At 39.4% G+C, this 16023-nt stretch overlaps 1 protein-coding gene across 1 annotated transcript in view; it reads left to right on the forward strand.

The window, feature by feature from the left end:
* Positions 1 to 16023, forward strand: part of TDRD12 (tudor domain containing 12) — a 114241-nt gene that overhangs the window by 44401 nt on the left and 53817 nt on the right. The window contains exons 10-11 of the mRNA XM_084905689.1: positions 6546 to 6643; positions 10859 to 10938. Coding sequence (XP_084761815.1) covers positions 6546 to 6643; positions 10859 to 10938 — 178 coding nt within the window. The remainder of the gene's footprint in view (positions 1 to 6545; positions 6644 to 10858; positions 10939 to 16023) is intronic.

The raw sequence follows: 16023 nt of genomic DNA on the forward strand, positions 1-16023 counted from the left end.
TGAAAAATAGAGCTGCTTAAGATTAGGATCCTGGCCTCAGCACCACCAAGTCTGGTCTCAGACGCAAACTAGGACCTTGCAGCCACTGGTGACAGATACCTCTACAAATCAACCAATGACAAGTGCTGGAGAGGATGGGGAGAAAAAGGAACCCTCATGCACTGCTGGTGGGAATGCAGACTGATGCAACCACTGTGGAGAACAGTATGGAGTTTCCTCAAAAAATTAAAAATGGAACTGCCATTTGACCCAGTAATACCACTTATAGGAATATATTCCAAGAAAACAGAAACACCAATCAGAAAGCATATATGCACCTATATGTTCAAAACAGCGCAATTTACAATAGCTAAGATTTGAAAACAGCCTAAAAGCTCATCAGCAGATGAATGGATTAGAAGACTGTGGTACATCTACACAATGGAAATCTATGCTGCTATAAAAAGAAGGAATTCTTATCATTTGCAACAGCATGGATGTATCTGGAGAGCATTATGCTAAATGAAATAAGCCAGTCAGTGAAAGATAAATACCATATGATCTCACTTATTTTTAAAAATATATATTTTATTGATTTTTTACAGAGAGGACGAGAGAGGGATAGTTAGAAACATTGATGAGAGAGTCATCGATCAGCTGCCTCTTGCACACCCCCTACTGGGGATGTGCCCACAACCAAGGTAACATGCCCTTGACCGGAATCGAACCCAGGACCTTTCATTCCGCAGACCGACGCTCTATCCACTGAGCCAAACCAGTTTCAGCTGATCTCACTTATTTATGGATAATAAAAAACATTGCAAACTGTTGAACAAAAATAGAGGCAAAGAACCATCAAATAGACTGTCAAATTATAGCGGGAAGGTAAGGAAGGGTTGAGGGGGGTGGTAAGAGAGCAACCGAAGGTCTTATATGCATGCATATAAGCACAACCAACAGACGCAAGACACTGGGGGTGGGGAGATGAGGGCAAGTGCCCGCGGGTAGGGGAGGCCAGTGGGAGGGTTGTAGGGGTGGGGGAGGAGGAGACAAATGTACCACTATTTTTAAAAAAATATGTATTTTATTGGTTTTTTACAGAGAGGAAAGGAGAGGAATAGAGAGCTAGAAACATCGATGAGAGAGAAACATCAATCAGCTGCCTCTTGCACCCCCCCCACTGGGGATGTGCCCACAACCAAGGTACATGCCCTTGACCAGAATCGAACCTGGGACCCCTCAGTCCGCAGGCCGACGCTCTATCCACTGAGGCAAACTGGTTTCGGCATGTACCACTATTTGTAATACCTTAAGCAATTAAATTTGAAAACCTTGATTAGTTAATTCTTTATAGGTTTATCAATTCTAAATATGGTCTTGACATCTATGACAGATCAACTTTCATTCCCCTAATCCACAAATATTTATTCATCAGAATGCCATTAAGTGTTCTAGCTGGTTTGGCTCAGTGGATAGAGTGTTGGCCCAAGTACTGAAGATTCCCGGGTTCAATTCTGGTCAAGGGCATGCACCTTGATTACAAGCTGGGAGGAAACCAATCGATGTGTCTCTCTCACATCAGTGTTTCTCTCTGTGTCTCTTCTCTGGCCAATGTGGTTCAGAGGTTGAGTGTCAGCCTATGAACCAGGAGGTCACAGTTCGATTCCCAGTCAGGGCACATGCCCAGGTTGTGGTTTGATCCCAATTGGGGGACATTCAGAAGGCAGCTGATCATTGATTCTCTTTTTTAAAAAATATATTTTTATTGATTTTTTACAGAGAGAAAGGGAGAGAGAAAGCTAGAAACGTCGATGAGAGAAACACCGACCAGCTGCCTCTTGCACACCCCCTACCGGGGATGTGCCCGCAACCACTGTACATGCCCCTGACCGGAATCGAACCTGGGACCTTTCAGTCCGCAGACTGAGCTCTACCACTGAGCCAAACCAGTTTCGGCAGATCATTGATTCTCTTTCATCATTGATGTTTTCATCCCCCTTCCCCTTCCCCTCTGAAATCAATAAAAAATATTTTTAAAAAATTAAAACTGCCTTATGACCTTGTAATTCCACTTCTGGGAATTTATCCAAAAGAAACCCAAAATACTAATTTGAAAGAATATTTGTATTCCTATGTTCATTGAAGTATTTACAACTAGAGGCCCGGTGCATGAAGTGTGTGCATGGGCTGGGGGAGGGAGTGTTGGTCCTGCACTCTCTCCAATCTGGGACATCCCTCTTACAATCTGGGACTGCTAGCTCCTAACCACTCGCCTGCCTGATTGCCTCTAACCATTCTGCCTGCCAGCCTGATAGCCCCATAACTGCTCCACTGCTGGCCTGATTGATGCCTAACTGCTCTCCTGCCAGCATAATCGCCCCCAACTGCCTTTACCTGCGGGGCTAAGGGGACTTGGGGACTCTGGCTGGATAAGGCAGGGCTGAGGGAACTGGGGTACTCTGACTGGATGAGGCAGGGATGAGGAGACTGGGTGCTGCCATCTTGTGGCTGTGGGCATGCCATCTTGTGAGGATGTGAGTCAATTAGCATATTCACTTTATTGACTGTGGGCACTGCCATCTTGTGAGGGTGTGATGGTCAGTTAGCATATCCCCTCTTTATTAGATAGGATAACCAGGATATGGAAGCAGCTCAAGTGTCCATCTGTAGGTAAGTGGATAAAAAAGCTGTGGTACATTTACCCAATGGAATACTACTCTTCCATCAAAAGGAAGAAAATGTTACTCTTTGTGACAGCATGGATGAACCTGGAGAACATTATGCTAAGACAGTGAAATAAGCCAGTTAGAGAAAGGTGGCAAGTACCATATGATTTCAGTCATATGTGGAATCTAATGAACAAAATGAACTAACAAAATTGAGACAGACTCAGAGAGCAGACTAACAGCTTCAGGGTGAGGGATGCAGGGCTTGGTGGTGGGGTGGGGGGATTGAGCAAAATGAGAAAAACCTCATGGGACGACAGAGTGATGACTGCTGTGGGGGTGGATGGAGAGGTGGGGAGGTGGAGGAGAGTAAAGGGGATAAATGGTGATGGAAGGAGACTTGATGTGGGTGGTGAACACACAGTACACAGAGGATATGTTGTGGAATTGTGCACCTGAAACCTGTATAATTTTGTTAACCATAAATAAGTGCAATAAAAAAAAAACCCACAAAAAATTAGTATAGACACGTGAGTATACAGTGTTTCCCAGTACACATTATTTTATGTTCATGGTGATATATTTCCTATGTAGATTTCTAGAAAAAGGACTTCTGGGTTAAAGGTTGATTTTTATTAGAATACTGGAGCATAAATTTGTGCATGGGTGGTTCCCTTGGCCTGGCCGGTGATCAGGGCCAATTGCGGAGGGAGCCAGTTTGCCAGGGGGAGGGACCACGGGAGGTTGGACCCAGCAGCAAGCTACCCACAGCCGATTCTGCTCCTATCTGGGTCTGGGGTTTGGGTGAACCAGATTCGGGGCAGTTGGGACCCCAGCAGCAAGGTTTGGGCCAGTGCATGTCATAGCTACTGGCTGGTCATCTGGTCGTAATGGTCGCTTAAGCTTTTATATCTATAGATTGCCAGGTGCTTGTGCATAGGTGCCATATCATCCTGGAGTCCCACTGGGAATCTATGGAGATTGTGCCTATTTTTTGCCCACAGCCTCACCAGCAGAGAATATTCCAAGTCTTTGGTTTTTTTTCAATCTGCAAGTAAAAAATAGTATCTTAGATTAGTTTCCATTTCTCCTATTATAAGTGCCACCTATGATTTTGTAAAAAGTCATGTACATTTATTGTGGTTAAATATGTATGCTGTTGCAAAAGATAAGGTTTCCTTCTTTTTGTGGCTGAGTAGTATTTCATTGTATAAATGTACCACAGGTTTTTTTTTTTTTAATCTACTTACCTACTGATGGACACTTGGGCTGCTTCCAAAGATCTTGGCATTTGTAAATAATGCTGCAATGAACATATAGAATATGTTGATTCACAATAACACACTAAGTAAATGTTGGTTATTAGTAGTAGTATTGCACTACTGGTTTTACTTTTTCCTCAAGTACATATGTTAATAGTTCATACTATTAACTGATAGTTCAACTCCAAGTCAGGATACATAACCTAGATTGTGGGTTTGATCCCTAGTCAGGGAGCATATGGGTGGAACTACTTGATGATTCTCTCTCTGCCCCTTTCTCTAAAATCAATAAAAAAATCTTCAGGTGAGGACTAAAAAATAAAATAAAATAAATAAAATAAAAAGATAGTACTCCATTTTCTTCTGATCTCTGACTCTTGATTATTCTTTTGTAAGTTCTTAGTATGTCCTGTTGATTGACTTTTTAGATTTTATCTTTATCTTGATATTCTGTAGTTTAATATATTTAAAAGTGGATGGTTCAATATTCACTTATTAACACTTGGAATTTTTCAATTACCGAATTCATCTTTAACATGAATTTCTGAAAAGTATTAAATTTTAATGTTTTCAAAGATTTCCCCCTACCTCTCTTTCTGAATCTATTGGCCATAAATTAGTGTGTTCTTTTATTATCATTTTCTAGCTTCTTTTTTGAATTTTTTCATTTCTCTGAACTGATTTCTAAAAAGTTTTCGTAGTTTAATTCTTTAAATTTCCATTTTTCCCTTTGCTTCTAGTTCAGTATTTACTTCATCTTTTGAGTTTTCAATTTTATCACTATTTCTTACTGCTTAGCATTTTACTGGTTCTTCTTTATGTTTGCCTGTGTTTTCATAGCCATCTGTTTTGTTTCATGTATACTATTTCTTCTTTTATCTCTTGGATATTTTCAATAGATTTATATAGGAGTTCTTTTTAAACTGTTGTTTTATCCCCATTTCCTCAGGTGTGAAGCTTCACCTCTTTGCAGACCTTTGTGAAGTGGCATTTTTTTTTTTTTTTACATTTATGATGGCATCAAACGAATTTGTGATTTCAGTGATTTATTCAATAGGTGAAAGGTATATCTTGTCTTCTTTCTTTTAATCCTCACCTGAGGATATTTTTTCCATTGATTTTTAGATAGAGTGGAAGGGATGAGGAGAGGTAAAGAGAAACAACGATGTGAGTGAGACACATCGATTGGTTGCCTCCTGAATGCACCCTCACCGATCTGGGGATTGAGCCTGCAACCAGGTTTCGTGCCCTTGTCCAGAATCCAACCAGGACTTTTCAGTCTGTGGACTGATACTCTATCCACTGAGCCAAACTGGCCAGGAATATACCTTGTCATTTAATTTGTGTTTCTCTTATTGATAGTTGAGTACTAACACTTTTCCAGAATTGTTCTGTAATACTCTAATAAATGATTGCTGGGTTGAATTTTTCCCCCCTTTTCTTTGGAGTTCCACCTTAATTTTTACCCAGATTAATTATCCAAATTATTCACTAAGCAAATTTTGTCACTTTTCACAATTTAAATTTAGTCCTAGAGGATAAATATATTTGAAAGAGTCCTCTTCAGAAATTTGCCACTTCCTGGTCATTCAACTTCAGCTTGTTTTCTAATATGTTTTCTATTCATTGTGCTATTAACAAGTGAAATGCACAATTACCCCAAATCATTGCTGAACTGAGTTATAATTGGTGTTCCAGTTGTTGCTATATAACAAACATAATATTCAGTGATGTGAAACCACCATTTGATAATGCTCATGGATTCTGTGGTCAGCGATTCAGTATGGGCACAGTAGGAAGGCTTTAACTCTGTTCCACAGTGTGTGTGGGGCCTCGGTTGGGAAGACTCGAAGGCTGGTGGTAACTAAATGGTTTGATTCATTTGAAGATTTATTCAGTCCTATGTCTGGCAGTTGATGCTGGCTTTTACCTGGGACTTCAGCTGGGCTGTCATATGAAATTCCTATTGTGGCTTTTTTCATGTGGTTGCTTGGACTTTCCTCCCAACTATGGTGACTGGGTTTCAGAAATAAGCTGGAATCCAGGAGAGCAAGTCGCAGTACATGACATTTCTGTGATCTAGCTTTAGAAGTCACATGTTGTTTACAAGCCAACCCAGACACATTGGAAAGGAATATAGAGCCCATTTCTCAGTGGGAAGAAGTGTCAAAATCACATTGTAAGAAGAGCATGTGTGTTGGGAGACGTTCTGGCCCTTTGGAAAGTAGAGTATGCCAAGTTACAGCAGTATGTTATATTTAACTCTTAGTAATCCAGTGTAAAGGAATTTTTAAAGTATTTTCTAATAAGAAGGGTTGAAACAAGATTTTAAAATTTTCTCAAGAGACCAACCAAAGGACTTGTATGCATGCATTTAAGCATAATCAGTGGACAGAGACAGTAGGAGGGTGAGGACATTTCCTGGGGGTGGGAGTGGCTGGGGAGTGGTTCATGGGGGGGGGGAAAGGAGACGTATATAATACTTAAAACAACAAAGAATTAAAATTAAAATTTAATTCCCTCAAGTAAGATTTAATATAAAATTCTATTCCATAATTTTATGCATTAAGATTTTATGATTTTATTTTTGTCATATTTTCTATTAATAACACCTTTTATCACTGTTTTTGTTTTTCAGATAAAACTATGAAATGTAAAGTGGATTCCTTGACTGTTTCACCTAAAAAGATATCTGAAAAGAAACAACAGTGTATCTCTTTAAAAGATGAAAATAAGGTTGTTTTTTAAAATGTTCATTAAATATAAAGTTAATTTTAGAATATTCTCCTTTAAAATTTAGGAACCAAAATGTTTTCTGTTAAAAAACCTTTGGCTAGCCAGGACCAGTTTGGCTCAGTGGATAGAGCGTCGGCCTGCGGACTGAAAGGTCCCGGGTTCGATTCCGGTCAAGGGCATGTACCTTGGTTGCGGGCACATCCCTGTGGGGGGTGTGCAAGAGGTGGCTGGTCGATGTTTCTCTCTCATCGACATTTCTAACTCTCTGTCCCTCTCAGTTCCTCTCTGTGTAAAATCAATAAAATATATTAAAAAAAAAAACCCAAAAACAACCTTTGGCTATAATAACTCCATTCATGAAAAAGTGTAGTTTGCATGTTTGCTCTATTTCACAAGAACAAAAACTCCACCAGCTCTCACTTTGTTCTTGGCCTAGTGGCCTCTACAAAATTGAGTATTTATCCTCATTAAAATTTTTTATTTTTTATTTATTTTTATTTATTTTTTTATTTTATTTATTTTTTTAATATATTTTATTCATTTTTTTTGACCCCCTCCCTCCCTCCCACACATCCCCTCCCTCCCCAGAGTTTTGTGTCCATTGGTTGCACTTATATGCATGTATACAAGTCCTTCGGTTGATTTATTATCTCCCCCAGATCTTCCTCCCCTCCCCGCTGTAATTTGACAGTCTACTTGTTGATATACTGTCTCTATATCTATCTTATGGTTCATCAGTTTATAATGTTCTTTATTATCCACAAATGAGTGAGGTCATGTGGTGTTTCTCTTTCATTGATTGGCTTATTTCACTCAGCATGATGTTCTCCAATTCCATCCAGGATGCTGCAAATGATGAGAAATCCTTCTTTTTTATGGCAGCATAGTATTCCATTGTGTAGATGTACCATAGTTTTTGGATCCAATCATCTGCTGACGGACACTTAGACTGTTTCCAAATTCTGGCTATTGTAGATTGTGCTGCTATGAACATAGGGGTGCATATATCCTTTCTGATTGGTGTTTCTAGTTTCTTGGGATATATTCCTAGCAGTGGGATTACTGGGTCAAATGGGAGTTCCATTTTCAGTTTTTTGAGGAAACTCCACACTGTTCTCCACAGTGGTTGCACCAGTCTACATTCCCACCAGCAGTGCACGAGGGTTCCTTTTTCTCCGCAACCTCGCCAACACTTGTCGTTTGTTGATTTGTTGATGTTGGCCATTCTGACAGGTGTGAGATGGTACCGCATTGTTGTTTTGATTTGCATCTCTCGGATAATTAGTGACTTTGAGCATGTTTTCATGTGCTTTTTGGCCTTCCTTCTGTCTTCTTTTGAAAATATTCTATTTAGGTCCATTGCCCATTTTTTAATTGGATCATTCATCTTCCTTTTATTTAGTTGTATAAGCTGTTTGTAGATGTTGGAGATTAAACCTTTATCAGTGGTAACATTTGCAAATATGTTCTCCCACACAGTGGGCTTTCTTGTTGTTTTGTTGATGGTTTCTTTTGCTGTAAAAAAGCTTTTTATTTTGATGTAGTCCCATTTGTTTATTTTCTCTTTAGCTTCTATTGCACTAGGGGTAGTATCAGTGAAGAAGTTCTTTTGGCATATGTCTGAGATTTTGTTGCCTGTGGATGCTTCTAGTATTTTTATGGTTTCCCGTCTGATGTTTAAGTTCTGTATCCATTTTGAGTTTATTTTTGTGTATGGTGTAAGTTGGTGATCTAGTTTCATTCTTTTGCATGTATCTGTCCAATTTTCCCAACTCCATTTATTGAAGAGACTGTCTTGACTCCATTGTATATTAGTGCCTCCTTTGTCAAATATTAATTGAGCATAGTGATTTGGGTTGATATCTGGGTTCTCGATTCGATTCCATTGATCTATATGTCTGTTTTTGTGCCAGTACCAGGCTGTTTTGAGAACAGTGGCTTTGTAATACAGTTTGAAGTCTGGTATTGAGATACCTCCTACTTTACTCTTTTTTCTCAGGATTGCTGTGGCTATTCGGGATCTTTTATTGTTCCAAATGAACTTTTGGAGAGTTCTTTCTAGGTCAGTGAAATATGCCGTTGGTATTTTAATGGGGAGTGCATTGAACTTATAGATTGCTTTAGGAAGTATGGACATTTTGATGATGTTGATTCTACCAATCCATGAACATGGTATGTTCTTCCATCTGTTTACATCTTCCTCTATTTCTTTTTTCAGTGTCGTGTAGTTTTCCGTGTATAGGTCCTTTACTTCCTTAGTTAAGTTTATTCCTAGGTATCTTAATTTTTTTGGTGCGATCATAAATGGAATTGCTTTTTTAGTCTCTGTTTCTATAAACTCACTGTTGGTGTATAGAAATGCCATAGATTTCTTGGTGTTAATTTTGTATCCTGCTACATTGCCAAATTCATTTATTAAGCCAATTAGTTTTTTAATGGAGTCTTTTGGGTTTTTTATATACAATATCATGTCGTCTGCAAATAAGGATAACTTTACTTCTTCTTTTCCAATTTGGATGCCTTTTATTTCCTCCTCTTGTCTAATTGCAATGGCTAGTACTTCCAGTACTATGTCAAAGAGGAGTGGCGATAGTGGGCATCCCTGTCTTGTTCCTGTTCTTAGAGGGAATGGTTTTAGTTTTTGCCCATTGAGTATGATGTTGGCTGTGGGTTTATCATATATAGCTTTTATTACGTTGAGGTATGATCCTTGTACTCCCACCTTGTTAAGAGTTTTTATCAGGAAAGGGTGTTGGATTTTATCAAATGCTTTTTCTGCATCAATTGATATGACTATATGATTTTTATCTTTCAACTTGTTTATGTGATGTATCACGTTTATTGATTTGCGGATATTGTACCAACCTTGCATTCCTGGAATAAATCCTACTTGGTCATGGTGTATGATCTTTGTGATGCTCTGCTGGAGCCGATTTGCTAGAATTTTGTTGAGGATTTTGGCATCTATGTTCATGAGGGATATTGGCCTGTAATTCTCTTTCATTGAGTTGTCTTTATCAGGTTTTGGTATTAGGGTGATGCTGGCTTCATAGAAGGAGTTTGGAAGTGTTCCTTCCTCTTGAATTTTTTGGAATAGTCTGAGGAGGATAGGTTTTAGTTCTTCCTTGAATGTTTGGTAAAACTCTCCTGTGAAGCCATCTGGCCCTGGGCTTTTGTTTGCTGGAAGCTTTTTGATGACTGTTTCAATTTCTTCCCAAGTCACTGGTCTATTGAGATTTTTAGATTCTTCCTGATTGAGTTTTGGAAGTTTGTATTTTTCTAGGAATATGTCCATTTCCTCCAGGTTGTTCAGTTTGTTGGAATAGAGTTATTCGTAGTATTTTGTAACAATCCGTTGTATTTCGGTGGGGAATCCTCATTAAAATTTTTAAACAAAAACTTATTTCAGAGAAGAAGGGAGAGGGAGAGAGATTCATTTTGGAGACTCATTGGTCACCCTCCTGTACACCCCACACTGGGGATCAAACCTGCAACCCAGGCACATGCCCTGACCAGGAATCAATCTGTGACCTCCTGCTTCAAAGGTTGATGCTCACCCACTGAGCAACACTAGCGGGGCTATCCTCCTTTAAACAATGGTGTGAAAATCTGGGATTATGGGATACTATAATAGTTAACTTCAAGACTAACCTGTCCTTCTAACCCCTTTGGCAATACAGGTGAAAGTTATTACAGGGCATTTTAAATATGAAATGCCAGTTCCTGCTATGTGGATACTTCAATATAATGGTTATAGCAGTGGCGTAATCAGTTCTTTGTCTCTATATTTGTGTTGCCTGAAAATTATCTATGATGGTTGTTTATAAGAATAATTTCCATGGAATTTTCAGTACATGGGACGATGTCCACCAACTGAGCAACACTGGCCAGGGCCTTATGGAATTTTGATTCATCAAGAATATATATTTTGCCAAAACCAGTTTGGCTCAGTGGATAGAGCATTGGCCTGCGGACTGAAAGGTCCCAGGTTCGATTCTGGTCAAGGGCATGTACCTTGGTTGAGGGCACATCCCAGTAGGAGGTGTGCAAGAGGCAGCTGATTGATAATTCTCTCTTATCGATGTTTCTAACTCTCTATCCCTCTCTTTTCCTCTCTGTAAAAAATCAATAAAATACATTTTTTTTAAAAAGAATATATATTTTGCTAGCATATTACTCTTTCTGAAAATATTTTTTTTTTTTTTTTTTTTTTAGCAGTGTGTTGAATCTTCAGTGTATTGGCCAACAAAAAGAGGCATAACCATATATGCTGATCCAGATATACCAGCAGACAGGTATGATTTGAAAATTTAGTGTAATTAACTAGAGACTTAAGTATAATATTGTCTTAAGTAGTGTATGAGATTGATGATAAAGTATTCATTTTTCTTTTTCTAAAATTTATTAAGGTATTACATATGTGTCCTTATCCCCCCATTACACTCCATCCCCCCCTCCACTCATGCCCTCACCCCCCTGTTGACTGTCTATTGGTTAGGCTTATATGCATGCATACAAGGCCTTTGGTTGATCTCTCTCACCCCCACCTTCCCCTACCTTCCCTCTGATGTTTGACAGTCTGATGTTTCTCTGTCTCTGGATCTGTTTTTGTTCATCAGTTTATGTTGTTCATTATATTCCATAAATAAGTGAGATCATGTGATATTTATCTTTCTCTGACTGGCTTATTTCACTTAGCATAATGCTCTCCAGTTCCATCCATGCTGTTCCAAATGGTAAGAACTCCTTTTTTCTTTTTACTGCAGTGTAGTATTCTATTGTGTAGATGTACCACAGTTTTTTTTAATTCACTCATCTACTGATGGTCACTTAGGCTGTTTCCAAATATTAGCTATGGTGAATTGTGCTGCTATGAACACAGGGGTGGATATATCCTTTCTGATTGGTGTTTCTAGCTTCTTGGGTTATACTCATAGAAATGGGATCACTGGGTCAAAAGGAAGTTCCATTTTTAGTTTTTTGTTTTTTAAAAAAAATATATTTTATTGATTTTTTTACAGAGAGGAAGGGAGAGAGATAGAGAGCTAGAAACGTCGATGAGAGAGAAACATCGACCAGCTGCCTCTTGCACACCCCCTACCGGGGATGTGCCCGCAACCAATGTACATGCCCTTGACCGGAATCGAACCCGGGACCTTTCAGTCCGCAGACCGACGCTCTACCACTGAGCCAAACCGGTTTCGGCCCATTTTTAGTTTTTTGAGGAAACTCCATACTGTTCTCCACAGTGGCTGCACAGTCTGCATTTTAATGGGGATTGCATTGAATTTACAGATTGCTTTGGGGGTAGTATGGACATTTTAATGATGTTGATTCTACCAATCCACGAATAAGGTATATTCTTTCATTTGCTCATGTCTTCCTCTATCTCTCTTTTAAAAAAAATATATATATATTTTATTGATTTTTTACAGAGAGGAAGGGAGAGAGAGAGAGAGAGAGCTAGAAATGTCAATGAGAGAGAAACATTGACCAGCTGCCTCCTGCACACCCCACACCGGGGATGTGCCTGCAACCAACGTACATGCCCCTGATCGGAATCGAACCTGGGACCTTTTAGTCCGCAGACCGACGCTCTACCACTGAGCCAAACCGGTTTTGGCCCTCTATCTCTTTTTTTGGCATTCTGAAATTTTCTGAGTATAGACAGGTCCTTTGTCTCCTTGGTTAAGTTTATTCCTAGGTTCCTTAATTTTTTTTGTTGCAATGGTGAATGGGATTGCTTTTTAAATTTCTGTGAGTTCATTATTGGTCTATAAAGAAGCCATAGACTTCTGGGTGTTAATTTTGTATCCTACTACATTGCCGAATTCATTTATTAAGTCTAGTAGTTTTTTAATGGAGTCTTTGGGGTTTTCTATATATAATTCCATGTCATCTGCAAATAAGGACAGTTTCACTCCCCCCCTTCCCCCAATTTGGATGCCTTTTATTTCTCCTTGTCTAATTGCAATGGCTAGTACTGCCAGTACTATGTTGAACAGGAGTGGTGAGAGTGGGCATCTCTGTCTTGTCCCTGTTCTTAGGGGAAATAGGTTTAATTTTTGCCCACTGAGTATGATGTTGGCTGTGGGTTTGTCATATATGGTTTCTATTATGTTGAGGTATGATCCTTCTATTCCCACCTTACTGAGAGTTTTTATTAAGAAAGGGTGTTGGATTTTGTCAAATGTTTTGGTTTTTTTATTTTGCATCAGTTGATATGACTGTGATTTTTATCTCTCAATTTGTTTATGTGATATATCATGTTTATTGATTTGCAGATATTGTATCGTCCTTGCATTCCTGGGATAAATCCTACTTGGTCATGGTGTATGATCTTTCTGATATAGTGCTGGACCCAATTTGCTAGATTTTTGTTGAGAATTTTGGCATCTGTGTTCATGAGGAATATTGGCCTGTAAATCTCTTTCATTGTGTTGTCTTTATCTGGTTTTGGTATTAGGGTGATGCTGGCTTCGTAGAATGAGCTTGGAAGTGTTCCTTCCTCTTGAATTTTTTGGAATAGTCTGAGGATGATAGATTTTAGGTCTTCCTTTAATGTTTGGTAAAACTCCCTGGTGAAGCCTTCTGGCCCCGTGCTTTTTTTTTGCTGGAAGCTTTTTGATGACTGCTTCAATTTCTTCCATAGTTACCTGTCTATTGAGATTTTTAGATTCTTCCTGATTGAGTTTTGGAAGGTTTTATTTTTCTAGGAATATGTCCATTCCTATTTCGCCACTTTCATTTTTTATTTTGTTTATTTGGGTCCTCTTTCTTTGCTTCTTGGTGAGCCTGGCTAGAGGTTCATCAATCTTGTTTATCATTTCAAAGAACCAGCACTTTGTTTCATTGACCTTTTTTTTTTTTGTCTCTATGTCATTTATTTCTGCTTTGATCTTTATTATATACTTCCTTCTGCTCACTCTGGGCATTTCTTGTTGCTCTCTTTCTAATTTTTAAGTTGTAGAGGTAGATACTTTATTACCATTTTTACATGTTTTTGTTTGTTTGTTTTGTTTGTTTTGAGGTAGGCCTGTAGAACTATAAAATTCTCTCTCCATAGATTTTGGATTGTTGTATTTTTATCTCTAATTTTCGTTTTTTTTTAAATTTATTCTTCGCTCTCTTTGGTAACCCAATCATTGTTTAATAGCATGCTATTCTGCTTCCAACTGTTTGAATTTTTTGGGTTGTTTTTATTGTAGTTTATTTCTAATATTATGCTCTTCATGGTCTGAGAAAATGCTGGATATGATTTCAATCTTCTTGAATTTGGGGAGACTTTGCTTGTGACCCAATATGTTGTCTATTTTTGAAAATGTCCCACGTACCTTTGAGAAGAATGTATATTCTGTGGCTTTGGGGTGAAATGTTCTGAAGATGTCAATTAAGTCCATCTTATCTAGTGAGTCATTTCGGATTGCTGTTTCTTTGTTGTTTTTTTCGTCTAGAGCACACATGTCAAACACAAGGCCCGCGGGCCAAATCCGGCCCGCCAGACCTTGCAATGTGGCCCGCACCGCGCTGTCATCACTGCACTCCGCTGCATTCCATCACAATGACGCGCGGTGACATAGGAGGCTTGTGATCTCCCCGGCCGCCTCTCCGGCCCGCCGTACTTGCTATCTATTACACATGCGCATAGATAACAAGTCACGCGAGATTCAGGAGGCATGACCTATAGTCCGGCATCCGATGTGGTTGTGCGGGTGGCAGAGCAGAGGAGAGAGTGAGTGTGCGGGCATAAAAAATACACAGCAGAAGCTGCCAGTTCCTGGCATAAAGTGCAGGCATAAAAATCGCAACAGAATCTGCTATCTGTACCCAGCCAGGCATTTATTGACTGACTTTTTTTTCCTCCACTCCATCTGCCAAATCAAGCTATCCCTGTGCAGTTTTCAACTTTTTCCTTCTAACGCAGATTTCCAATAAACTACATCTTTTACTGCCAATATTGATCCCAAAATGTCCAGGAAAAGAAAAGTTGACGGTGAAGGCAGACAATTTAATGACAAATGGGAAAATGAATACATATTTGTGCTTAGAGAGGGCAAACCAGTGTGTATATTGTGTTATGAGACAGTGTCGGTGATGAAAGAGTACAATATACGTCGTCATTTTGACACCAAACATAATGTTAAGTATGGCAAATATACTTTGGAAGAAAAGCATAAAATTGTTAAAGAACTAAAAGGCAAACTACAATCACAGCAGCAAATGTTTACAAAGGCTACAGCGAAAAATGATGCTGCAGTGAAAGCAAGCTTTATAGTGGCTGAAGAAATTGCCCGTACTTCAAGGTGTTTTTCAGAGGGTGCCTTTTTGAAGCAATGCATGCTAAAAGTGTGTGAGCAAGTATGCCCAGACCAGATACAGAGTTTTCAAAATGTCAGTTTGTCAAGAAACACCATTGCAGATAGAGTTCAAGAACTCTCAGGAAATCTATCATCACAGCTGGCCGAACAGGCATGCAGTTATCTTGCTTTTTCACTTGCTATCGATGAAAGCACAGACATCACTGATACAGCTCAGCTGTCCATCTTTATACGTGCTACGAAGACCGACCTCTCTGTCACTGAGGAACTTTTGGATGTAGCTGCCATGCATGGGACGACGACTGGTAGAGATATATTTGAGGCTGTGGAGAAATCTATAAATAATTTTAAATTACCCTGGGAAAAGTTGGTGGGGCTAACTACCGATGGCGCACCTTCAATGTGCTGAGAAAAGAAAGGCTTGGTTGGACTAATGAAGGAAAGAATGCAAAAAAGTCACTGCCACACACCCTTGATTACTTATCATTGCATTATCTACCAAGAGGCTATGTGTGGAAAAGTTCTGGACATGAATGACATAATGACCACAGTCATTAAAACTATTAACTTTATACGGGCACGTGGCCTGAATCATCGCCAGTTCCAGCAGTTTTTACAGGAGGTGGGTGCAGAGCATGGAGACGTGCCATACCACACAGAAGTAAGATGGCTGAGCAAGAGCGCAGTCCTCAAAAGATTTTTTGAGCTCAGAGAACAAATTGCTCTTTTCATGGAAAGTAAAGGAAAGCCCTTGCCTGAACTGTCGGATCCCGCCTGGCTATGTGATTTTGCTATGATGTGTGACATATGCGAGCATCTCGCCCAAGTGAATCTGAAGCTGCAGGGACGCAAACAAGTCATCACGAAGATGTCTGACATGATCACAGCATTCCAGCGTAAACTTCAACTATGGAAGTCCCAACTGGAACAGGACAATCTTGCCCACTTTCCTGTTTGTTTGAGTATCTCAACCACTATTTCTGGTACTTTTCCTTGCAGTCGGCTGGCTACCAAAGTTAGCTGTTTACTAAGTGAATTTGAGCGGCGCTTCTCTGACTTTAG

Source organism: Pipistrellus hanaki, assembly GCF_964339955.1.
Source record: "Pipistrellus hanaki genome assembly, chromosome: 15".
NCBI lineage: Eukaryota > Metazoa > Chordata > Mammalia > Chiroptera > Vespertilionidae > Pipistrellus > Pipistrellus hanaki.